At 40.2% G+C, this 26,546-nt stretch overlaps 1 protein-coding gene across 3 annotated transcripts in view; it reads right to left on the reverse strand.

The window, feature by feature from the left end:
* Positions 1-681: 681 nt before the first annotated feature.
* EPM2A (EPM2A glucan phosphatase, laforin) overlaps positions 682-26,546 on the reverse strand; it is a 57,660-nt gene continuing 31,795 nt past the window's right edge. For 2 of the 3 annotated variants that reach the window (XM_036317832.1, XM_036317833.1), the window contains exons 3-4: positions 9,518-9,759; positions 682-3,215 (exon numbers count right to left, since the gene is read on the reverse strand). In XM_036317832.1, coding sequence (XP_036173725.1) covers positions 2,938-3,215; positions 9,518-9,759 — 520 coding nt within the window. In that variant the 3' untranslated portion in view covers positions 682-2,937. The remainder of the gene's footprint in view (positions 3,216-9,517; positions 9,760-26,546) is intronic. The other variant, XM_036317834.1, reaches the window with a different exon arrangement.

The raw sequence follows: 26,546 nt of genomic DNA on the forward strand, positions 1-26,546 counted from the left end.
TCTCTGCCTTCTTATCTTGCCATTATGATTGTTTTAATGAGAGGTAGCTTCATCAGTCCTTTCCTCTCTCTTCTTAGTTCCATCTCCTCTCAGCTTTCTTTCTTTTTTCTTAGCAGATGATAAATCAATGCTCAGCATACCCTCCTATTCAGTCAGCTCATTACATCGAGCTGTCCTTTTCTACTGCAGTGAGTATTTAGTACAACCTCTGTTCTGGGAACATAACCTTGACTCTCTATACCCCTCTGTGTCTACAGTCACACCTTCCTTCTTATAGTATCTTTATAAAAGAAAATGCCTGTTTCTTCTTCTTTTGAAAATTTCATTTTTCTTTGCTTTTTTTTCATTTTAGCCATGTTTCTTCCACTTACTCTGATTTCATTAATCCTCCCACCAATTCTTTCCCACTAACTACACTGCCTTCTCTTATACCCATGAATTCTCCAATTACTTCTCAACACCAAAATAAATCTCCTGACTGAGCTTCCCAGTTTGTCCCTTTCCTCTGACCCTTAATTGAAACTCCTTGCTGTACAAGAGTCATGTGATTTCTCTGGGTCTTAGTTTGTTCCTTTGAAGAATAAAGGAATAGACTAGATTATAAATAAGAAAACATAGTTTGTTCTTCTGGATTGCAGACAAAATTAATGACATTTTTACAAAAAACCCTGCACACAGAGGTCATTTTTAATGCTTTTATTTAGCAAAAGTTTCAGGTTATTTTGAAATACATTAGACATCTATCCATTGAAGACAAGAGAGGTTATTCCAAAATATTATTTAATAGCCCTAAAATAATTTTGCCTATCAGAGCAAAAAAAATCCACCCAAAAAGGTTTTTCTGGAATGGAAATTACATCACTTGACTTCTTAGACATGTCTCTCTCTCTCTCTCTCTCTCACACACACACACACACACACAAACACTCTAACACACACATACATAATTAGTTAGAAATATTTCATTTTTAAGGTTAAATTTCATACAACACATTATTAGTATAAAGGGGTTACTTTAATACAATAGCTATCTCTAGTTCCTTTTAACAAGGGAGCTGGACTTCATATTACTCAATCTTGGTTTATAAATCCAACTATAAAATTGAGGGAGAAATGTGTCTTGTCTAGCCCTCTCTGCCCAAATCAAATGCCATCTCCCCTGAGTCCAATGGTCATAAGACATCTTTCTCTCCTCTGAACTCCACTGGGGCTTACCTTATATCCTTCTTACACCCCATACTTCCTAAATCAGACTCTCTAGTGTCAATAAATACTTATGAAAGGAAAGAGGAGCAGAAAAGTAAATAAGCATCAGAGTTTAATAGGAAAAGTATGGGCTTTGAGTCAGACAAACCTAGCTTTGCATCTCATTTCATCTATTTAATCACCATGTATCCTACAGAGTTGATTTAGCCTCTCAGGGCCTTCGTTTCCTGGTCTCCATAATGGAGATAACAAAGCCTCGCTCCTAGGGTACTAGGAAGATAAAAAGTGGTAAGATGGTTAAACAGCTAGCACATAAGAGGCACCCAACAAAAGTTACATCCCCTCTCCCCGATCTAGCATGGCATTCACAGTTCAATCCTGCATCATAGTTGATTGGACACAGGGCTGCTCCCAGGCTATGAGCTTTGGAAGGCAAAGTCTTGTTCATCTCTGTGTTTCCTGTAGAGTCTAGGGTAAGGTAGTGAGTTGCAAATTCTGGAGGTGCAGTAACTGTGTACTGTATTCAACTGAGTGTGGACCAGGGTCTTTCCCAAGCTGGGGGACAATGAGATATGGATGTGGGCTCTTTGGGCTTTTCTGATAATACAGGGTGGGGCAAAAGTAGGCTTAGAGTTGTTCATATGGAAAATAATACAATAATTAATAAATAATAACATAAGAATAAACTGTTTCATGTACTAGGTTTGCCCCACCCTGTATAGTTCCTCTTGTGAGCTACAGCCCAGCCCAGGCCACTTTGGCCTTGAGACAGCCCACCATATTTTAAAATAGGTTGTTCAAAATATAAGTACTCTCCTAAATTCTTTGGCAACTGATCAGAATGCTGTTCCATTTCTCACGGTAGAAACTGCTGCAGAAAATCAACCTTACTCTGAGATAGAGAAGCTGAATTCACTACAGTTTGCTGGCAAAACAAGTTGTGTTGAAAAAGCACTGAGTCAAATACACTCCAGTTCATCCCTGAATAGCCAGAAAACCTTGGGCAAGCTATCTATGTTCATTGAGCCTCGATCAAATAGAGACATTATAACTCTACTCTGAGTATTACCCAGGGCTGTGGGTAGATAAGGAAGGTGATGCCCTGGAACAGAACAGACTTTGAAGCAGGATGCAAAACAACGTCTAGAAAGCCATCAATTTTGGTCACATTGAGCTCTTAGTCACAATCCAGGCTTCTACCCTTATATCCTTTTTTGGCAATTCACCAGCTCTCATTTTATAATCTCAGTATGAAAGTGTGTGTGTGTTTGTGTGTGTGTGTGTGTGTGTGTGTGTACACACACACACATACAAGTGATGAAATCTACATAACATCCTATCTTTCTTCTGAATGCCACGTTACAAGGCAGCAAGTGTCATGACTTCATAATACAACAGATGCAGTGTCTATCACGCAAAGGGCTGGTCCGCTTGCCGGCAGCAGGAACTGCACACCTTCCCTTTCTATCTGACACTAGAACAACACTGCACAGCCCAGCCGCGTGTAGCTTTTCTCATGTGTCAGTCATAGCTTCCTTTGTAAAATATTTCAAAGGCGATACAGCTCAACCAAAGCGTAACAGAAAGTCAGCCCCAGACTAAAGGAGGCGGTTTGGGGGCGAAGCCAGCGATCTGTCTCTTCAGGTGGAATCTTTGTTCCTAGGTCATTGTACTACTGTCACCCCAGCTTCCAAAGGAAATCAGGAGGGCGGGGGGGGGGGGGGGGGGCACCTACACACTGCATATGGAAGAACGCACTTTCCCAAATTTCTGAAAAAAATCTTCTTGTGCCCGGGCCAATGCGTCTTCATCAATGTAGACCACTGGCCTTTTGGCCACGAGGAAGTACTGCACCTTCCGCAGCTTCCAGCCCAACACGTAGTGGAGCCAGCCGCACACGGCCGCCGTGGACCGGCCGACCCCCGCGTTGCAGTGAACATACACGGTGTGTCCATTCTCCAGCAGCGCGTGCAGGAGACAGACCGCCTGGGGCAGCATCTGTACCCGGCCTGGGGTGGAGAAAGCACAGCACAGACATGTAAATAATAAAACCCCAACAGCGCCGTCAATAACTCCTCCAGCACCCCATGAAGTCACAGCGCCCTCCCCGATGAGGCAGGGATAACACAGCCTGTTTCATTCCTTTCTTTGAAGGAAAAGGTGAGACACTATCAAATCCTGCTAATAATGGAATGGAGGGGCCCTGCAGAGGCAATGGGCAGCTGTCACTTGATTTGGCTGCTCCTTTGAGAGACTTCTGCGTCCGCACCTATTTCCCCTAAAAAAAGGTTCACCATTGCCTGTAGTCAGAAGAGTGGTTTTTATATCTTCTGTTAGCACAGATCCAGCAGAGGTTTAGAGGATTTCAAAGAGGACCTGACAGGTCCTGTCACCTCAATTTCCTTTCATCCAAAAGCATCTTCCAGGTAAATGTAAAACAGAATTAGTCCATCCCAATTAAAGAAGTCAACCTTACTCATTCAACATGTACAAGTTTCCATTTGTCCAATGAAATGACTAACTTATTAACTGATACACGTGGGATATTGGATAAATTGTTCATTTATTCTCTCATGGTGCAGTGTGCATTAAAACTAATTCAGTTTTTCCTTTCCTGGGCAATTATGATTATAGTTATTGCAGCTTCATGACTACCTTTTCGATTACAAGATGATTTAGATGTCTTCTTTGCCATGGAGAGAGGGTATGTATGCTCTGCCGAAGCCTGTTGTAAGAGATCCCCCTAAAATCACCACACTCCTGGATGCTGCAGTTTCTTCTGCTTACAGGTTCTCAGTGAAAGATATTTCGTGGATTTGGGGGATGGGTAGAAGAAGGTCAGTGGAAATTACTTCAAAAATGGATGAAAGAGGGAAATACAAAGTCCATGGAAATACAGCTTCATACCTATGATTTGACCTCTCCAGTTACTCTCTGTCCTCAACCACAGAGACACAACATGTGATGTCCTCTGAGAGCCACAGTCTCACACTGCCAGCCCACTGGAGGACTGGAGAGGTGGGAAACGATTTTACTGCAGATTGCACCGGGGCAGAGAAGTCTCCCAGGAGAGCCACTCAGACTTCCCTCCTTAGCTACACCCTTATAATGCAAGTCCTAAAAGTCCAACACAACACACTGTAGTCAGGCATCAGCACCTGAGAAGGGCAGACATTACCAAAGACCTGGTCATGGCCTGAAGGCCCCCTCAGTTACCACTCTATCCAGGGGGCCTACCTTAGCTTCCAGCTGGGAGACAGGAGCAGAAAATATACATGAAACCAGGACAATATCTAATTTTGTTGCTGGTGCTCTACTAATCCCTCTTACTATGGGGATCTAAAGAGCAGTTTGGAGATGTTTTAAGTGGAATTCCTTTAGGCAGGGTATACTCTGCAATCCCGGGGGGGGCCCCGTCTCTCTTTGTGCTGGCTACCTGGTCCCTAAAGGCATCTAAATCGGAGGCACGCCAGCTCCTACATGTATTGGGATTTCTCAGAGTCCAAACTGAGCCATAGCTTTGACTGATGTACAGCTCTGTGCTCTGCTCTGAGGTTAGACCTGGGTGGGCCTGCCATGCAGTCAGTTGTTTACGGCACTCTTCCCAGAGGCAGATGAGGCAAGGACAGTTAGCTTAAGACCAGAAGCTTTGGCATCTGGCTGGCTGGGTTTGAGTGGCCATGACAGAATGATCTTTTGAAAACCTTTGCGCCTCAGTTTTTTCAGATATAACAGGATAATAATAGTCCCAAGCTCATTGTTGCTAAGAGGTGGTTGTAAAGGAGCTACTGCCTGCTCAGTGCTTAGAACAGCACATGGCGGGAGAAAGGTAGAAAGAGCTGCCATCTAGCAGCTCCTGCTGGCCCCCATGCTGTCAATCTATCAAACTCCCAGTCTGTCCCTGCCCCCCACCCGCCTGGTCATGCTCTGCCTACACCCGTGTGAGAGCCACATCTGGCCTGGGGTTGAGTACCTCTGCTACCAATCCTAGAGGGGCCAGCTCTGCCCAATGCACCCACATTGCTCTTCTTGAAGACCATTCTAGGGAGCCTTAGCTAAAATGTAACCCATGGAGGAATAAAAGCTCACGTAACAAACCCAATGTCAACCAGAGCCCTGATTCTTATGTTTTGTGTATTTTGGCTCCATGTAGAATTTAATTTGGTAAAAAGTTTTCATTCCCCAAAACAATTATACCTAAAGGCAAGACAGAAATGCATATTTTTAAAATGTAAAATAGTCAACATTTTAAATGTTGGCAACTAAGATGAAACATTCTTTTGGAACTCACAGTAAGCCTTGGCTCTCAGTAGATGCTCAAAAGGCCTTAGGTAAGTACATGAATTAAAACAAAAAAAAACAGAACCCAATAACACCAACTTAATCTGACAATCTAATCTAACTTCAGGCTGCACCTCTTCCAGGCTAATCCAACTCTGAAATGACCAAAAGCTTCCTGAAATCATGCAAAGGTGGTGAGAAGGGGGACAAGGGTATGCTGGGGAAGACTGAGGCATTAGGGCCTGAAATAAGTGGGGGGCCCTAATGATATCCAAGGTTTACCTAAGGCTGGCCCTGAAAGAATCACTCCTGGCACAATCTTTCAGCCTTTCCAACACATGCACATACACACACAATCTTTCCTTTCTCAATACAGGGTCAGACTGATGGCTGAATATATTATTGTTATTATTTTAGTATATCTTCTTTTCCACCTTTGCAATGTAATATCGATAAGAATCATATTGTCTATAACATCCTTTGGTACAAACTTAAGGACTTGGGACTAATACACCCCAACTTGGTGACTTTTCAAAGCACATTCATCGCCATCATCTTATTCTACTGTTATAATCCTGTAAAGTAGAAATTATCATCCCCATTTTCCAAATGCAGGAACTAGTCTGCCCCATATCACACAGCCATGCAGGGTGACGAGGCTCCAGCCAGGGCCTGTGGCTCCCAGGTCAGGGTCGTTGCCTCATGGCAGAGCTGAATGCCATGTGCTGAGTCAGAGGCCAGAACTCAGACTGTGACAACGGGTAGTTGAGGACTCGGCAGCACACAAACTCGTGCGGGAGGCCAGGCAGACCATTTGTTATCCAAGCACTGCCCTGACAGGGGGCAGAACACAATCAGTTTTCCTGTGAAGGAAAACTGAATCTTAAGAGCACACTTGTTTTTTCTTGGTGGACGCTAGATTTGGGAGCTTTCTGATTTTTTAGGTGAAAAACACAAATCAAATTATTTTAAAAAGAGAGAGAGAGAGAGAGAGAGAGAGAGAGAACCTAACCAATCCATTTGTATATGACAAAATTTACAAGATAAGGATCGATGGCACAATTGATTGGAACAGGTTGGTCCTAACAAACTGTCTTCTTTCTCAGGCGTTCGCTGACAGCGTGACCAGTCTGTTGCTCAAAACGTTTTCAGATGGATTTTTCTCTGAAGTTCTAGAAATATTCAGCAGAATTAATCTATATGTTTACTTTGCTAATACTTTGAGCCACATACATGGAACTTTTGGTCAAAAATTCCTCGGGGACTCCAAAATGGTCATTAACCCTTCCATGATTCCCCAGGTTATGCTGAACAAAAAAAAAAAAAAAAAAAAAAAAGAACTCTATGTAGCCTTGAGGTTTAGCCTTTTTCAAGGGGGAGCTTTCATTTGCTGTCACTTCGTGTAGTCAGTGTGGAAGGTGCTCCACGGCTGTGACTGGGACCCCCGGTCACAGGGGAATGACCTTATCTGTCTCTGCTTCCCAGCAGCACCCATGTCACATCACAATTCTCTCTTCACAAAGGCAGACCCCCAAAAGGTTTAAATATAACTACGGTGGATCTTAGGGAAGAGCATGCAAATCCCCGATCCGTCAGCAGGGACTTCAGGTAATCAGAGCATGGGATGGCTTCATAAAGAGCCAATGGGATGCGTGTGTATTGTCTAGTTTACCTTCTTTTCCACCTTTGCAATGTAATACAGATAAGGTTCGTGTTATCTATAACATCCTTTGGTACAAATGTAAGGACTCGGGACTAAGTTGAAACTTATTTCAACCTCTCTGAGCCTCATCACACATAATATCCCAATGGGAAAACAATGCTATAAAACCAGAATCAAAGAAGCGAAAATCCAAACGCTCTCTGGAAGCTATTGGCACTCTAACAATTTCTCCTGTTTTGAAACCGGAGAAGCAAGCTGGACAGGACAAACATGACCTAGATTCAACCAGTGCTCTTCTGTGCAAATGAGGGGTTTTTTTTCCTCCCTTGGAAAAAAGACAAAGCTTATGTGGCTAACTTAAGCTTCTTTGGATCAGCGTTACCAAGAGCAGTAACCAAACTATCCCCTCCTTAAGGAACAAAAATTATACCTCATCCCCAGAGATAGCTCAGTTCACACACAGACCCACAGAAGGATCCAGCTCAGCCAGCAGGACCACCTGAGATTCATAAAGAGCCAATGTGGCCACATGCCAGGAAACCCGATTCTCAAGGTCTTCTGTCCCCACCCACATCTTGACTCTGGGAAGATTTAGCTACTTCCCTGGCAACACATGATTCTGCCTAATTCCACCTAAAGATGCAAATGACAGATTGAAAGTGTGGCGGTCTGCAGAATGTGTGCAAAGAGTTCATGTGGGCATGTATGGTGTCTGGAGCAATGTTCTGAGTCAGGCCATTCTGAAATCCAGCTGTGTCTCTGTTCTTTATCTTGGCCGGGTTACTTAAGTTTTTTGTACCTCAGTCTTCTCCTCTGCAAAATGGAGATAACTAATTGTCCCAACTCTGGTTATGAGAATTAAATGAGTTAATGCATGCAATTGCTTAGAAGAGTGTTTGATACATATGGACTTTGGGGGGAAGAGGACTGATAATAGAAACGTTTCCTCCCTAGGCATCAGGATCTTTCTTCTTTCCCCAGAATAGTGTTGACCAAACTCCCTTAGCCTGTGCCATTTTCACAGCCCTCTGCTGCCCCCTGCTGACATCTAGTTCATGTTACTAGTGTAACTCTGTTCTCTTGGCTTCAAATAGCTCCATTCCTTTTCTACAAGAACCCTCTTTTCCCACCAGGCTGAAACATAGACCATTCCTCTAAAACCTCATACCTCTGTGCCTTGGCCTATGCTTTCTTCCACCTGAAATGACAAGTCACTCATGTCACCTGCCTGCCTGTTCTTCACACCATAGCTCTCCTGGAGCACATCACTCATGCCTCTCATCACATTCCTTCTGTTCTGTAGTCTTGAACATGTCTTCTTGCTCCTTACCATTACATCAAAACTATGTGTTTCCCCAGCAGCACTCGTGTCACATCATAATTGTCTCTTCACAAAGACAGGCTCAGCCAGTACTTGCGCAATAAATGCAGCCTCATGATCACAACCCTTCCCTGAATTTCGTTATCCTTCTCATTCTCTCCCACTTTAATGTTGCAGTTACCACCTAACTGGTGTCCCGGATTCACTCTGGGCCCACCCAATCCATTCTCTACTTTGCAATCAAAGTGCACTTCTAGAGGAAAAGAAAATGATTACTTGGGCAACTCCCAGCCAGTTCTTTGCACTGCTTCTCACCACTTTAGGGAAAAGCCTCAAGTCCTTATTATGCCCAAATCCCACAAGACTCACTTCCCTCACCCTCTGATCTGCAGCCCACGAGCCTATTTTCAGTTCCTACAACCCTCTATGCTCTTCTGCAACAGGGATTCTTCGACAGCTGCTCCCTCTGCCTGGGAGCCTCACCGCTGACCCCAGCCCTCTCTTCAGATCTTAGTTCAAACACTGCTTCCCCGGATCCTTCCCTGACTGCCCTTCCTGAGTCTGACTGTCTGTGCATACTCTCATAGCTCTATCCGTGTATCTTCCTAACAACAACAAAAAACACATCCGTTTTAATTTCTATTTGTAGTCATTTAATAGGATTATAAGTCCTATGAGGGCAGGAGTTGTCCTGCCTCTTTTTGCTGTTGTATTCTCAGTCACCAGTACCGCATACACAGTAGATATGCAATAAATACATGTTTAATGAATAAACAAATCAAAGACCTATGCTAAACAGAATATCAACCAAGTTATCAAAAAATACATATTAAATGTTAAACCTAAACCCTTTTCTTTATTCCATTTCTATTCTTCATATTTAGGTCAATCAATTATAGACAGAAAGGTAGGCTGGCAGATGGACAGATGATAGATAGATAGATAGATAGATAGATAGATAGATAGACAGACAGACAGACAGACAGACAGGCAAGGGCTTCTCTGAAACACATTTCACAAGGAGCCAACATGATTCTGATGCTTACCTTCAGTGCTCATATCTGGAGTTGGCATCCAGATGTAGACCAAGCCTTCTTCCTTGTATAGCTTAATCATAGTGTCTGGAGTCATGGGCTCTGGGTAGCGATTACAGCCTGAGGAATTCTGTACAATATCCCATTCAGTCTGGAAATTCATTACAGCTGTAATCCCCAATTCATGCTTCAGTTTAATGGTTACGTGTTCCACTTGGCGAGGGCAGCTACCCAGCCAGATATTTGGTAGAATTCTAATGAGAACATACAGAGTCAACTATTACTATTGTGGCTATGGTTTGAGATTTGAGAAGTTGCATAAAACATGTAGTATTAAAGTGCGATTTTATTCACCCCAGGATACAGGTCAAGAATATATCTCGTTCCCCCTTCTTATTTTCACTTTTTCTGTGTAGTCCAATCATGTAGACAGAATAAGACTATATAACGCGTTAGTATCTTAAATCACATCCAAGAGTCAGATAAAAATTTGTGTTTAAAGGGAGTCACGATTAACCATTTATACTCCACCCAGAATGGGTTGTGGGTGTTTAGAGCTAATTTGTCTCTCTTCCAGTCTTATTGTTGGTGGCTTACTGAGGACAAATCAAGAAAATCCGCACTCTATTTTCTGAGATAAAAAGAAGAAATCTTCTAGAATCTAGATGTACCATTGGGTAGAAATGATTATCTCTTTTTCTCTCCTTTTACTTGTTCTTTTTTTTTTTTTTTAGTATACTAAGTAATGATAATAATAAAGGCAGATAGATGTTAACGACAACTATCTGAATGCACAATAAATGTAAGTGGACTTTATGTCTAGCTATTATAATTTACTAGTACTTATTTTAGTAATTTCTTTCGTATTGCAATGGCTCTTCAGATAATTTTTCATTGCTCTGTGTATCCCTCATTTAAATTCTGCAGAGAGTAGAATACTCATCCTCTATTTTTTATGAAATCCAGCTTGTTTTTTGCCTTTTAGCTGTTGTTGTCATTGTAGATGTTAAGGTAACAAGCCAACTGACTATTCTCAAATGTGGCTATTCTCATTCCATCCTCAATGAAATATCCTACAAGATCCAGCATTGTCTTTTTAAATCTTGCATTGTACTTACCCTCCAGGAGAGAATAAACCAATTTTTTATTGTTGCTTGGGTTCTAAGTCTATTGGATTATTAGGAATTTCCTTATGGATTATTGTGGAAAAATAAAGGGGATACAATTTTAAAAAGAGAAAAAGTGAGAAACCCAGGAAAGACTTAATGGTACTGTGAAGAGGGGAATAGGACCCAAAGGCTTTTCCACTTTAAATCCTGACTGTAAAGAATTCTCAGATATCCCATGGGGCCCAATGGGCTGAGAGAAAGAGCATCAACAGACGCCCTAGAGCTGTGCTTGACCAGGACATTGCTCTCTCAATTGTTAGTCTTTGCATGAATGGAAACTTCATAACCCCTGGGTCACTGCCCCTTCCCTCTGGGAGTGAGAATAGAAATCTACCTCTATCTATATGTTCCATATTCCCTTCCATTATCCTTTAAAAATTCCTCCTCTAATAACCTGCTGGATGCCTAGTAGCTATCAGTGCTAGGCTGCCATACTTACACTTTGGGGTTTAACCTAGGATACTAAAGTACCCTAAGCTGAAAAAGAGGGGAGTGGACACTTCAGTTATATAACCAAGAATTATAGCCTTTTGAACAACAATGGATTTTTGTTGGCAAAATCTTGAAGTGCACTGGTAAAATACTAAAACATAGATTCATGATAGGCAAGCTGAATTCCAAACGTTACCCCGAGTTCACTTGAATATTTTGTCATTAGAGTGGGTAGTACTTAGTATTTAGCTAGTAAATAAATTCCAAATAAAATGGCTAGCATGCAAGATTTGCATAAAGACCAAAAAATAATTCATAGAGATATACAACAGGTAAATAGGGACATTTGAGCCTATAAAAATAAGAAATCAGAATCCCAAACCAGAGTCAGTGCATAGAATCATGTTGTGTTGCTTAGAAAGGTATTATCCTATCATTTCATTCAGCCATGCTCTACAAGTATATTTAAACTAACTGGGAACCTTGGGAAATTCAGAATAAGTCAAAAGTAAACAGATCCAAACTTGGTACTTTAACATACATATTTCCCACATCCATTTTCTAATGGAAATAAGCCCTTGAAATACACACTCACACATTCTCACACACATATAAACACCAGTTTCTGTATCAGATTATTTCCAGCTTTTTTATAACATAATTAATTCTTCCCCTAGAAATGCCGAAAGTCAGAGTCTTATTTAAGAAATGAATATAAAACAATTCCTGATTTTTTAAGCAAGATGTTCTGGACCTAGGAGATAGATAACTAAAGATAAATTCTAAAAACAAGCACTGTATTGAAGGATAGAAAAAGACATACAGTAAATTTACTAAACCATTATGAGACATTTAGACAAAATACTGGGCTTGTTAAAAACACACAAATCAATGGAGGCTGCTTAATCAGACAGCTAAAGTGCAGCTTGCTGGCTCTAACAGTAGGTGATATATTTCTAGTATATGATAAACTGAAAGTAATAAGATGCATGATTTGCTTTCTAAATAGTAATTAAACTCTTACTTATCCATTCAAAAGAGAATAATTTGATGCCATCAAAAGTGAAGTTTTACACATTCCATCTTAGTTCTAATTTTCTTTTGGTGTCCATTATACTTTAAACAATTTTTTAAATAAGGAATTTTTTAAAAGGTGAAAAGAAACTTGTTTAAGTATGGAATTTAGGTAATAAAAATTTTGTATATAGGTAGTTTTAATGCAAGACATACCAAACTTCAAAGATATAAAAATGGAACAAAATATATAGCTTATATTGTCAATTACACTGTAAAACTTCCAGCGGATTATTTTATGAGTAACTTACTATTAATATTGAGTTTTTATCAGAGCTTTCTGTCAACTTCACTATAGATTATTTGGAAAAGTCAAAGGGAGTTCATGGTACCATCTTTGTTGGGTTAATTTGCATACTCTCCTGATTGGCTGGTGAGTGAAGCGGAGGGATGGTCAATTTACATGTTTGTCTATTATTAGGTAAGATAGTTATATCCATTAAGAATGTACTTTTGTAGGAAAAAAAAATATTTAACCTGGGTTTTGACTATTGCCACTCTGATCCAACAAGATTGGACTTAAATAAAATTCTCCCTAGAAATATTACAATGTAGCTAACAACCACAGGAAAGAAATGCATGGCTGACATTTCTGGAACCTTCTTCAACTGCAAATCAAAACCAATTTCATTCGAGTAAACCTAAATTTGTGGTTCCAGGTAGCCAGATCACAGTACTACCCCATTTGCTCCACCTGTCAGGCTAGGGCCAGTGGTACAATGGCTACTGAAGCATATGAATCCAAGCCAGCTTGCTACATCTCAGCTGTCAGTCGAAGGAGGCATAGCTGGCAATAATAAGCACATCAGGGAGAACGTGCATCCACTCACTTTGGGGAAAACAAACAAAAGATGGGGTATTGGCAAGAGGAGCATGAAAAAGACAAGAGATATCAGGAAATGAGACCATTATATCGACTCCACATCACAGGCTTCATCACTAAAGGCCAGAGAAGTGGCAGAGTAACCTTTTCCTGAAGGTGAGCATTAGCATTATTTTTGTCCACAGGGGAAAAAATTAGGAAAACCACAACAATAATGAGATAGATGTGTGAACGTAAGTTTTTGTTTATTTCTTATCACTCCAAGAGACCACAATTATTGAATTGCAATGCCCTCTTCTTAGCCATACAAACACAGCACCATTTCAGAGATAGAAAAAGATGGATTTTGCAGAGGTTCTTCACAAGACCCAGTTAAGAGTATATATATTTTTAAAAATTAGCACATTTCCTAAGTTAGATAATTGTGTTACATTTACCTTATTTAATATTTTATGGGCAATTTGATGTGAAATTAAAATGTGATCTGGCTTTTAAATAATGGGTCAGGGGAAAAACATCTATCATTCCTATAATTTAGATCTCATTAGTGAGAAAGCAGGAGAAACATTAAAAGCAATTCCCAGTGAACTCCAAGCTTCATTAGCACATAGAGCTCCTTCTGCAGAAAATGTGTCCTCTGGTGTTGTTTTAGGTAATTAATGCCAAACTTCTAACCCAAAAGGGTGCTTGTCACAGACTCCAGCGAAGGCTGGACAACTGCTCCAAGACAAATTCCAATTTAGAGAGTGATACTAATTAACTTCTTTATTTTAAAGAAAGAGTGTTATTAGAGTTTGCTTATGAATCATAGACTATTGTGTATATATAGCACGTGCTCTATAATTCTACAAATATATATGACTAATGTTTGATTGTGGGGCCCAAATTGTTCTTTTATAAGTACAGTCACTTTCTTTGATTTTTTAGACATACTATGTAGTTTATAACCACATGAAGCAAATATTTTTGACGTATGTAATTTATTTTCTATATTATAAAATGCCACATAATTAAATTAATTAAAAAGGTCTTCAATGGGTTGAATTGTGTTTTCCCAAATTTTCTGTGTGGCAGTCCTAACCTCAGAATGTGACCTTATTCAGAGATCTGTCTCTCAGAGGTAATCGGATTAAGATAAAGTCATTAGGGTAGGCTCTGATCCAATATGACTGCTGTCTTTATCAGAAGGGAAAGTTGGACACAGACATGTATAGAGGGAGGACGATGAGAAGATAAAGGAAGAAAAGGGCCATCTACAAAGCAAGAGGCTGGAACAGGTCCTTCCCTTACAGCCCTCAGAACAAATCAACCCTACAGATACATTGATCTTGGACTTTTTGCCTCCAGACTTTGAGACAATAAATTTCTGTCATTTAGGCAACCCAGCTTATGGCACTTTGTTATTGCAGCCCTAGGAGATGAATACAAGGTCTAAACATTCAGACTTAAAATATGTACATTCAATCATCCAGACTCGTCAGGTATCCCCACATCAGGTATACTTGAAGTAAAGCATTTTAGCAGATAGTTTTCACCTTTCATCCTGATGTATGGAATTCTACAAAAATGACTAATGTTTGATTATGGTGCCCAAATTGTTCTCTTATACACAATACTACCCACTCTCCTTAACTCACGTCCTTCAATCCATCACCTGAGCACCTCCAGCCTGGCTGGACTACCTGGTTTCTTTCCTGATCTGATGTCTCAGTTCTAAAGTTCTGAGGTGTCTAGTTTTGATAAATACATTAGAATTACCTGAAATGTGTAAGAGCACATTCTCTCAGACTCATAACTCCTTAAGACTCTCAGTCCCAGAGAGTTTGGCCTTCTCGTTTTGTGCACTTATTGCCCTGAAATATGGTTTATATGCCATATTGACAGATTAAAGTAGTAAATAAGGCAACTAACACACAGCACTTTCTTAAAATCAATCACAAGGTAACACAAAGATTGAGACAAATGACTAGGATAGCAGCCCCAACTGGTTTTCTTGACACAAATGTCAACAAAACATTCCAATAAAATATCATCCTGGCATAGTAACTTTGTTTCCAATGTTTAGCATTCCTTGAAAGAGTACAGTGTCATGTTTAATATTTTTTTCTAATAATAACTTTAAAAGGATTTGTTTGAAATTAATCACTTGCATAATGAATTGGGAGCCAAAGAAGATCAAGGAAGCGATAAAAATTAAACATATGCACTTTTTGGTATTTGTTTTAAAGTCATTTTGTCTATTAAATGAACACGTAGTGATATGCCTGCTTTGCTTTGTGCGAGGCACCCAACAAGCAATGGTGAGAGAGACAGTCATGGTATGCCCACATTTGACATACATTCTTTTAGGATGACAAGCAATAAGCAAGTAAAGACACAAAATGTATAAAATTTATGAAATTAAATTGTAATATGCTCTCAATGACATAAACAGGGAGTTAAAATAGAGAACCACAGGGGAGCTAGACTTCAGATAAAACAATCAGGAAGTTCTTCTCTGAAGGTGACATTAAAGCTGAAACCTGACTTAGGAAAATGAGGGCGAGAAGAGGGAGTTAGGCTTTAAGAACTAAGAGACACCTAGAGGCATGGAGTGAGGTGAACAAGGAAGGAGTGTGGCATGAGACAGATTGAGAAAACCATGCTAGGCCTTACTGATGTGCTAGGAAATTTGTATAATGATATAAAAACAATGAAAAACCAATGAAGGATTTTTAAGCAGAGCAGTAACATGGGCTTATTTTAGGGTTTTTAAAAGATGGCTAAGGGGAAGAGGGAAGACCTTTTGGATAGCGATGGTTTGGAATACAGTTACTGGTGCAGATAAAAGTGGGCTAACTCAAATGTACTTTAGGGGTGGAGCCAACAGAACTTGCACATGAATTGGATGAAAGGTGTCAGGGAAAGTAAAGGTCAAAAATGACCACAGGTTTACTAATATGGTATTATAATCTACAATTTCTTAACCAGGTCTACCCTCAATAAAGCTTATATATCTAGGTTTCTTTGCTATATATTTTTACAAGTTTCAGATTAACTACCATTTTATTTACTAACCATCATGCTAATGGCAGCCATATGCTTAAAGTCTTTTTTTTCTTAAAAAGATATCAAACTATTCAAACTTCCTTTTAGTTTTCCACTCAGATCTTTATTTCTATAATGCAAATGTTAATAAGGTAGGGTTTTTTTTATTGATGTAAGGAATTTGTACACAGGACATGTTGCCCATCATTTAGATTTCTCTCATATTGAGGAAATTTCCACTATAGACAATGGAATTAGTTTATTTATTTAATCAATTTTACCAAACAGATTTTTTTAAATGTATTATTTTCACTTATGGGTCTTTATTTCAGCTCTAAAACAAAAATAAATTTAGGGGGAAAAGACGGTTGAAAAATGAAAAAAAAATCGTGATTTTCTTCTTTTTTAACGGTAATAATTCATCATTGCCAATCATTTCATTTATTGAAATACAAGGAATTCCTAGTGTGAAGGGGGATTCTATTAAGTACTCTGAGCCACAATAGCTGTTTTCAATATAATTTTATTGACCAAAACATCATTTTAGATAGTCCTAAGGTTATACTCATCTAAGCCAGTGCTTCTCAAATATTAATGCACAAACAAGTCATCTGGGGATCATGTTAAGATGTGTACAGTCATTCAGTCAATCTAGGTTGGAGCTGAGATTCTGCAATTTCACAACACCAATGCTACTGGCTCTTGGAACACACTTTGAGTAGCAAGGAATACTTTAATAATGCTATTTAATTGAAATACTATTATTATAGTATTATACAAGATAGTTCAATACAATTCATAATGCTCAGGTGCACTGAGAAGTAACTAAATAAGATCTGCTAGAGCAAACAAAAGACAAGCATTTGATCTGTATTGTTGATGCTAATATTAGAGGCCTCCTGTCAACCATGCAGGGATGCTTGCTATTTTTAAAATAATTCTGATTACAGAAAATTTTAAAATCCCCTTATCCCTCTTTCTTTATTTCCTATCTGCAGGAAGCCAAATGGCTATGTTCACAAAATGACCTTCCTTAGTTCTAAAACATTCCTCTTTTTTCCTTGTTTACGGTGCTCATTGGCCTCTCGATAGGAACCTGAAATTCCCTTTAGTGTTATATTTTAAAATATGCAGTTTGAGATTTTACATAGGGATCTGAAAACTGGGAAAAATACACACAAGACTTGAAATTTATGGGACACCAAGGAATTTAAATGGTTGAAAACTCTGATGCAGTTAGTAATGCTGCATTCAGGAGTGTCAGAAATTCGATAAGGTTCCAGAAAGACACAAAATAAACACCTCCTCTCCCCTTTGAGATGTGAGTAGGGAACAAAGAGAGATGTATAACTGAAGAAAATACTGTAATATTGGGACCTACACAATCCCTGGGAAATTTTGCTCGTTTCATTCAGTCGGGAGTCAGGCCACATAGAGTGTATTTTATGATCTCCAGAGAGAAGACAGGATAGCCAATAAACCCTCCGATGAATGTGCAAATCAAAGAGGCCTGTTTTCTTAAGTTACCACAGATCCTGCGGACCCATAGATATGGGAGAACAAGACAGGTTCAGTAAAACTTGATCTACTTATGTTCTTTCTAACTAGGAAAGGTCTTAAATAAATAGTCGGCCATGTATTCCAATACAACTCACAAAGAGAATTAAGTACCAATCACATGCAAACTATCACTGTCATGTTTAAATAGGTAAATATCAAACAACCCTAATCATCATGAGATGGCATTCACTCATATAGCGCTCTTATGTGTACTTAATTCATTCTGACAAGACCTTCACAATACAGTTTTATTTAAGATCATCCATTCCACTGAGCATCCATAGCTTCTAGTCACTGAAGTGTTTAATTGGTACAGATTGGTCTTAAATTTTTTAAGCTAAAATTCCTCTTCCATGTTTCATAGCCCAGGACATTGTCATCTCCACCTTTCACTATGCAAGTGCTTAAATATTTTCAAAATTTTTCAGGAAAGTTATTCTGCATTCACCACTGGGCTTAAGTGTGTGGAGATATGTTTGGATGTCAAACTTTTGAAACATATCAGATATCTAAATCATTTGTCCATTAAATAATATCTATAGGCTCCTAGTAAGAGAATTCACTCCAGTAGCCAAAGACTCAGCACCTATCAAGTCCCATCTGACACAATTTATCTTTTACAGAGACAGTTTGATGTGCACTTTCTATCTCTGTCCCAAATTCTATTACTAGGTGGTAGCGTTATCCTACGGATCACTTCCATTTCCCTGGATACTTCTAGTTTACTCTTACTGTGCTTCTGTTTCCTTCATAAGCTCATATCCTCTGCAAGCCTTTTTAGTGTGTTTCTTAGAGTCTAAACTGCGGCCTCTCTTCAATTTATATGCTCTTATCTCACTAATATACATTGCCATCAGTAACTACCATCTACATGCTGGTTAGTTACAAATCTACTGCCTCCAGCTCAGACCTCAATGCTCTACTGGAATTCTCCACTCAACGTCCTGTAGGTGTCAACTAAACTCCTCTTCACCACCTCCACCCTTTGCTCCCACCCAAAAACCTAATTCTACTCCATGGTGCTTGATCTCGATAAATTGCATGCCACCCAGCCACCTAAGCCAGGAAACGTTCCTTAGTTCTTTCCTCTTCTCCTTGCCTGCAGTCATTAACACTGTCAGTCTCCTAAATAGCTTTCAAATCTGTCCTCTTTCTCCCATTATCATTGTTTCCCCTCAGACCCTCAACACTTAAGAGGTCAATTACACCAATAGCCTCATAAGTGACCTCACAGTCTGTCTCCCTTCCACCATGTAGCTAGAGTGATCTTTCTAAAACACAAAACTGATCATGTGACTCCACTACCTAAAATACAGAGGTGATTCCCATCACTTTCTTATGAAGTCTCAATTTTTTGGCCTGACCCTTGGGAATCTGATCCCTACATATATCACTAATCCAGAATCCCCATATGAACCCCACCCTCCAATTTAGGGGAGAGATTTGCAAGTCTCCTGAAGTGCCGTGCACTTTCCCTTCCCTGGCTCTTATCCTGCAGTTCTTCCTCTTGGAATGCGTTCTCACTGCTCATCTATCTGATCAAGACTACTCAATCTTCGCTGATCCCCCATGACTCCTCCTTTGTGTCCCAATAACATGTACAAATGATTTATTCACTCTGGGCTCTCCCACTCTGAAATGTTGGTTTTCATGAGCATTTCCTCCTCATTGCTGTGAGCTCCTTGAGAAGAATGTCTTATTGATCAACATATTCCCAGAACTTAACATCATATCCAGCATATAGTTAGCCCTTAAAAGCAAATAGGTAATTAAACACATGAATGAGTGAGTGAGTGAATGAACAACTATGGACTATGGCTTTTGCGAAACTGTGGTGAAGATGTTTTCAACTGTGTTATCCCAAGGATGTATGTGTTAAATTATTGGTTGAAATTAGCTCAAAATACCAATTTTCTCTGCAGACAAATGTGAAAGCTGTTTTCAGCCATAATATAAATCACGTAATTCAACATGTTTTCTTTTTTGGCCTTAACTGCCAGAAAATTTGAAAACAAATTTGGTGTCAAGAGTAGCAATTAGACCATCTCAAGTCCCCAGTTATTTCTATCACATTCGCTCTCATAAATGGTCTATGTTAGCCCAAATTCTTCTACTACACATGATTTCTTCTATAAATTATTTTACTATAAATTATTATAATATTTACAAGTAGGTGGAGGATGGTGCCAAAACCTAATCCTCCAAAATACTGGTATTTTGGAGGATTGGTCCCAGGCATAACCAGTCACATAAAAGGTAGAGTCCGGTTCTCTGGGAGCCACATAGACTTGCAGCAACTTATCAGACTCCCTGAGTTTTTTGGTCAGCCCAGTTCTGCAGCTATGCATGTCAATCCAAAGGTTCCACTCACATAAAATTGATAGAATATTATAGCCGCCAGTACAATTCATCTGCAATAATAAAGTTCCACTCATGCTTGGAATGTGGTCACATTTTCATTAATTATAACCCATGGACCATAGCCATAAGTTTCATTTCATGATATGTCATATTTTCAATGTTAGCTGTTACTGCAAGTGGACAAATTTAGCAGACAATAATAAATGTGATTCTGAAGCAGTGATTCGCAATCTTGGCTACATACTAGAATCGCTTGGAGGTATCTTTAGGAATATTCACTCAAGATCCTTCATGAAACAAAATTCTGAGACAGTGGGATGGGGCCCAGTATCATTTTTTTCAAGCATCCGAACTGATTTAAGGTAGATTGAGGCCATGGGATCACTGATGTAGAATGAGAGAGAGGTCAGAGTTGGAGATAAAGATCTGTCATCTTTCTCTTGACAGGGGACTGCCTAATAGTACTGCCTCATAATAAGGTGAAAATAATTCCACCTTTCAAAAATCAAACTGTATATTTACTCCCATTAAATGACCCTGGTTATAAAATCTGAATTTAAAGGGGAAAATTAGAAGTGATTACTCATTTTTAAAAGTATTTTCTGTCTTTATAAAGGATGAATTGAAGCATTTTTTTAAGTACCTGGTAGTGATTTAACTGATTTGTAGACTTATCTCAGTTACTACTTAAGCTTGCAACCTTTGCAAAATCAGTGGAATCTCTCTAGACTTCACTTCTAATGTGTAAACTGAGATAACCGGATTAAAGAAGCACTTTCTCAACCCACACTGTTTCACAGACATGCTAGATATTATCACAAGGTGGATGGTGGCTGAGGGCACAGAACCTGGAGCTGCCTAAATTTGAATGCTGGACCCACTAATCACCTTAGGTTGGGCAGATTAAATAACCTGCATATAAAATGGCACTAACAATACTACCTACCACATAGAGTTGTGAGAGTAAGTGAAATAATATATGTAAAAGCATTTAGAATATTTTCAAGCACACAGTAAGAACTATTAAAGCATGAGTTATTATTCCTATTACTAATAGTACACCCTCAAAAAAGGTCAGGGCCTTAAGTATGCTAATGTGTTGGTGAGCCTCTAACAAGAGGACACATCACATAGCATTTCAAAAATATATTTGACCAGTTAACCCTTGGTTGCAGGAGAGCACATGCTGGGGAAAACTGGACTACATGATTGCTAGGTCCCTTTAAACTCTAGTATGGTGCGATTCATCTCAACGTCTGAGAGACTCAGAAAACTATGTCCCATGGGCCAAGTGCAGCTTACCACCTCTTTTTGTAAATCAAGTGTTCACGAAACACTGCCATGCTCGCTTGCTTACATATGGTCTATACCTACCTTCCCATTATAACAAAAGGGGTAAAGAGCTGCAACAGGAAGCATGTGGCCCACAAAGCCTGAAATATATACTGTCTGACCTTTACAGAACAAGTCTTCCAATCCCTGCTTTAGATGTGTAGAGTACTGGGAAGCCTATAGCTCCTCCCCATAGTAACTTGATCATCAAGACAAATTCTATTTTATGAGTGGGCATTTCTATTCCATCGAGCCAGTTGGCTGGAGGAAGAAAGGAAGCAGTCATCTGCTTGGGATGCGAAGAGAGAGTAGCGACGGTGGTGGAAGGGTCTCAATGATGTGGGCTGGAAAGCATGAACAGTTAGGATCGCAGAGGAAGAGCTGCTGATAGGGAAGAAACAGAAAGCAATTGGAAAAACAGAAAGTGACCTGAAGGCTTTGACCCTCCTTAAAGGAGCTGATATAGGATGGGCCCTTTCTCCAATCCCCTCCTTAAAAGTCTACACACCCCCACAAAATATGAGATTGCCTTTATAATTACTAATATTAATCAAATACAAACTACAAAAATTGTTTTGTTATGCTATTTGATTCTTACAGGATGGGTAGTATTACCCTAACTTTATAGATGAATTAACCAAAGCAGAGTTTAAACAACTTCCCATATCTAATCAATGGTTGAACTTGAGTCAAACCTAGTTTTACCCATCTTGGATTTTCCATTGTGCCTTTATTGAAGTTTTCCAGTTCTAGAACTTCTCTTAAATGCAGAGGAATGGGACATGAAATTCTGACAGGATTTCTTATGCACTGTGCAAGATCATTATCATTGATCAAAGCCTTACTGTTTCTACCTTACTAATAATCTAATGTTGTCTAAAAGTTTAGCTCTTGGGTGAGGGGGAGTGGGAGGAGGATGGACAGGCAAGGTGATGTAAGGAATCTGCCTGCATCCTGCACAGGTAGCAACACAGACTGAATGTATCTTACCAAGAAAAAGAAAGAAGAGGATTCATTCAATATGAATAGAAACACAGGAAGCTATTGAAGAAGAATAGACAAAAATGCAGTTCCAAATGGCAGCTGCAAACCTTATCTCTTATATTCCATTGCTACAAAGACCAGTGTAGTCAGCTTTTCTTAGCCAAATGTGAAGTAGAAGAAATATAATTTAGTGTTTAGAAAATATGCCTAATTTACCACCAAAGCGATACAATTTGTCCTGAAGTAAGGAATTCTACATCAGCTTTTTAAAATGATGGTGATTAAGTAGATTACAATATACATCCAATGTTCTTTTCTTTTCATTATTTGTGGCACCCTGATGAAAAGTAATTAAGCTTTGGCGAATTTTCCTCTTAGATGTAATTTGGACCACTTATCTGAGATTCTCAGAAGGGAGCTGACTTGACAACTAAAAGAGAACACCTGTTTCTATCAATGTAAAGGCAGCCTTCCTCTGCCGCTGCTGAGCAATGCACAGCATTTCCACAACCCGAAATATTGAGGGATATATTAGAGAACTGCCTTTTCCACCCAGCCAACAGAATTAGGAATTAAATGGTATATTTTTATATTTACACAAGGGAAGAAGAATGGCCATGAATATAAAATAACCAAAAGAGAAGAGGGAGAATTGCAGTGAGTCCTCAACTATGCTGATGTTCACCCTATTGCCCAACACACTCAGCTTCTCAGATGCATTTTTTTTAATCTCTTAATTTGGGATTCTGTTACTTTACTAAATAGATGAAAGGGGATCTGCAGAAAATGTTGTGTATGTTTTATAGTTTCCCACACACTCTGTGTGCATGAAATTCTATCCATCTGCTTCTCACTGATATTGAAAGTAGTTGGCTGATGTGACACTCACGGCTCACAAAAGGAGGATGGGGAGTCCCGTAGCTTTATTGAAACACAAAATAATTCCATTTTCTGACTTTAGGACCCATGAAGCTTCAAACATTCTTGTAAGAGGCTTTATTTGTTCCTTTTATACTGCTATGACTTTGGCTTTTCCATCCTGTTTTAACAAACCTCAAAAAGCATTTTCACAAATTCAACTATTTGGGCTCACTGCATTCTCGAGATGAATATCACAAGGAAAATAAGTATAGTACCAGATATCTAAAATGCAATTTCGGGATCGACTGAAAATCAGTTAATGGACTGCAAAGAAATTTGTTTTCCTTTGTCTACCTTACCATCTCTTTTTTTTGCCTTTACTAATTTTCTGGTGGACTGTATTGAATGAAACTGCTGTAACAAGTTATTTGGGTTGTTTATCTTTGTGGCACATTATAATTTTTGAGCCCTATCAATTTTTGAAAGTATTTGCAAGACATGAACTTTTAAAACCTTTCTACTGAAACATAATACACTTTAAAAATACATATAAATGTACTGCTCAGTAAATGTTTTACAAAGTGAACATATCCATATAGCCAGTACCAAAACCAAAAACAGAACTTCTCCCCCTCCTTTCTAGTCATTACAAGGAGAACCATTGTCTGGACTTGTAACACATAGATTTGTTTTGCCTGTATGTGTGGGGTCATGAACTTCTGTTATCTTGCTTAACCTACAAGCAGAAACAGAGGCATGGAGACAAAGGGCAATCTATATAATGCCCTGCAACTCTTGAATACTAAAGTCTAGACATTTCAACTAATGTGCTTTCCACAGTGTTGCCTGTAACTATTGCCTGAACTGTAATAGTTACTCTTCCCTGGATCTCCAGCCTGGGCAGTAGGCTTCAGGAGGCCAGGGAGGTTTTCCTGAACTTCTTCAGTCCTTCACTGTCCTCATCTCAGAACCACCTATATATTTGTTGACCAAGCAATGTCGTTTTAAAGTGTTAATTTTACCATTTTCTGCACAGGCTATGAAAGTCTAATACTGTTTAAAAGCACAGACAGTAGAAAATTATTTCAGGACCAGAAAGCAGAAACCAAAAAATAATCATTTCACCTTTTATGCTACTGAAAATTTTCTTGATTGTATGAAATACAAAAGTGGTTTTGATTTACCATACTTGGGACTCCAACAGAAATTCAAAGATGCCTGCAGAGCTTTACAAAGTCTGTCAAGGTTATTACAACCTGACCTAGATTCTAACTCACTTCTTTGTTTCCCCGGCAATGGAAGGTATGAGAAGTCTGTTAACAAAGATCACTTCCTGGTTACTTAAAGTTTAACACTGAAATAAGTGAAATATTTGGAATATATATATACATACACATACATATATATATATCCTACCTAATAATAGAGAAACATGGTAATTAACCGTAACTTTGCTACCCTTCCCATTGGCTAATCAGCGAAATATGCAAATTAACTGCCAACCAAGATGGCGGCTGGCAGCCAGGCAGCTGAAGCAAACAGGAGGCTTGCTGGCTCTAGTGATGGAGGAAGCCAAGGTTCCCCGCCTGCCGCTGCCAGCCTCTGAGCTTGCACTCTAAGAAACAGTGTTACAATTATAGAACCCAAACAACCCCAGATACCTGCTTTCAGCAGCAGAGGTCTCAGAGCTGGAGCTGAGCCTCAGAGCTAAAGCCAGCTCTCAGCTCCAGTGACAGCCACAGAAGGTAAATAAATCCCAGAATAAAAAAAAAAAAGAAAAAAAGGAGAGGTTGGGAGCTTCAGTCACCCACCAGCCTGAAAATGGCCCTGATCCCCTCATCCGGGCTGGCCAGGCACCCCAGTGGGGACGCCCACCCTGAAGGGGGTGTGACCAGCTGCAAACAGCCATCATCCCCTCATCCAGGCTGGCCAGGCACCCAAGCGGGACCCCCACCCTGATCCGGGACACCCTTCAGGGCAAACCAGCCGGCCCCCACCCATGTACAAGCCTCTATCCTATATAGTAAAAGGGTAATATGAAAACTGACCCTAACAGCAGAACGACTGGGAATGACTGGTCACTATGACACACACTGACCACCAGGGGGCAGACTCTCAGTGCAGGAGCTGCCCTCTGGTGGTCAGGTCGCTCTCACATGGGAGGAGCTCTGCTCAGCCACAAGCCAGGCTGATGGCTGCCAGTACAGCGGTTGGTGGGAGCCTCTCCTGCCTCCTCAGCAGCACTAAGGATGTCCGACTGCAGTTTAGGCCTGCTCCCCACTGGCAAGTGGACATCGCCCGAGGGCTGCCGGGCTGCCAGAGGGATGTCTGATTGCCATCTTAGGCCCAATCCCCCGGGGAGCGGGCCTAAGCCAGCAGGTGGTCATCCCCTGAGGCGTCCCAGACTGCGAGAGGGCACAGGCCAGGCTGAGGGACCACCCCTCCCCCCCAGTGCACAAATTTTTGTGCACCGGTCCTCTAGTATATATATAAAAGACTAAGTGACCATCCAACCAGCTGGTAGAAATGACGTGCACTGACCACCAGGGGGCAGATGCTCAATGCAGGAGCTGTCACGGGACAACAACTTTGCAGAGTGCCCTCTCGCACTCCGGGACCCCTCGGGGGATGTTGGAGAGCCGGTTTTGGCTCGATCCCCACAGGCAAGGCTGAGGGACCCCACCTGCCGGAGGGAACCCACTCATTCCACAGATGCCCTTCAAACCCCAGTGCCACCCCATGTGTGGTCAGCCAGGGAAAAACCACGGAGGTTGGCTCCAGGGCATGTCCGGCCCGTCTCACCCAGTCCTGCCCTGCTGGCCACCTTCTAATTAATTTCTTTTCAATGTGCACGAATCCATGCACCAGGCCTCTAGTAGTCTGATAACTGGCTACTGAGTTACCGACATTAAAATCAATCTGCCCTGGCCAGGTGGCTAAGTTGAGTGGAGCATCTTCTGTACACCAAAAAAAAAAGGTTGTGGGTTTGATCCCTGTTGGGGCATGTATGGGAGGCAACCAATCGATGTTTTTCTCTTCTCTCTCTCTCTCTCTCTCTCCCCCCTCCCTCCTCTCTCTCTCTAAAAATAAATCAATAAAATCATATCCTCAGTGAGGATAAAAAAGTTTAATGAAGGAATGAATCAATGAACGGAATGATCACAGACCAAACTCACCTGATTATCACATTAAGAACAGAAAGTACAAAATGTTTATACTTCAATCTCATATTGTGGCCAGTTAATAAAGTATCAAGCAGAAAGTAAAGGAAGGGGGGAGGGAGGACACTAAGGTAGAGAAAGGGGGACAGGAAAATCCAGAAGGAGATTAAGCAATAGCCAGGGAAACAGAGGCATAGTGGAAAACAGTAAAACAAAGTGGGGTGGGGGCCACCAAGAGAAATAGTCTGGAAGTGTAG

The sequence above is a fragment of the Myotis myotis genome, unplaced genomic scaffold, assembly GCF_014108235.1.
Source record: "Myotis myotis isolate mMyoMyo1 unplaced genomic scaffold, mMyoMyo1.p scaffold_m19_p_7, whole genome shotgun sequence".
Classification (NCBI taxonomy): Eukaryota; Metazoa; Chordata; class Mammalia; order Chiroptera; family Vespertilionidae; genus Myotis; species Myotis myotis.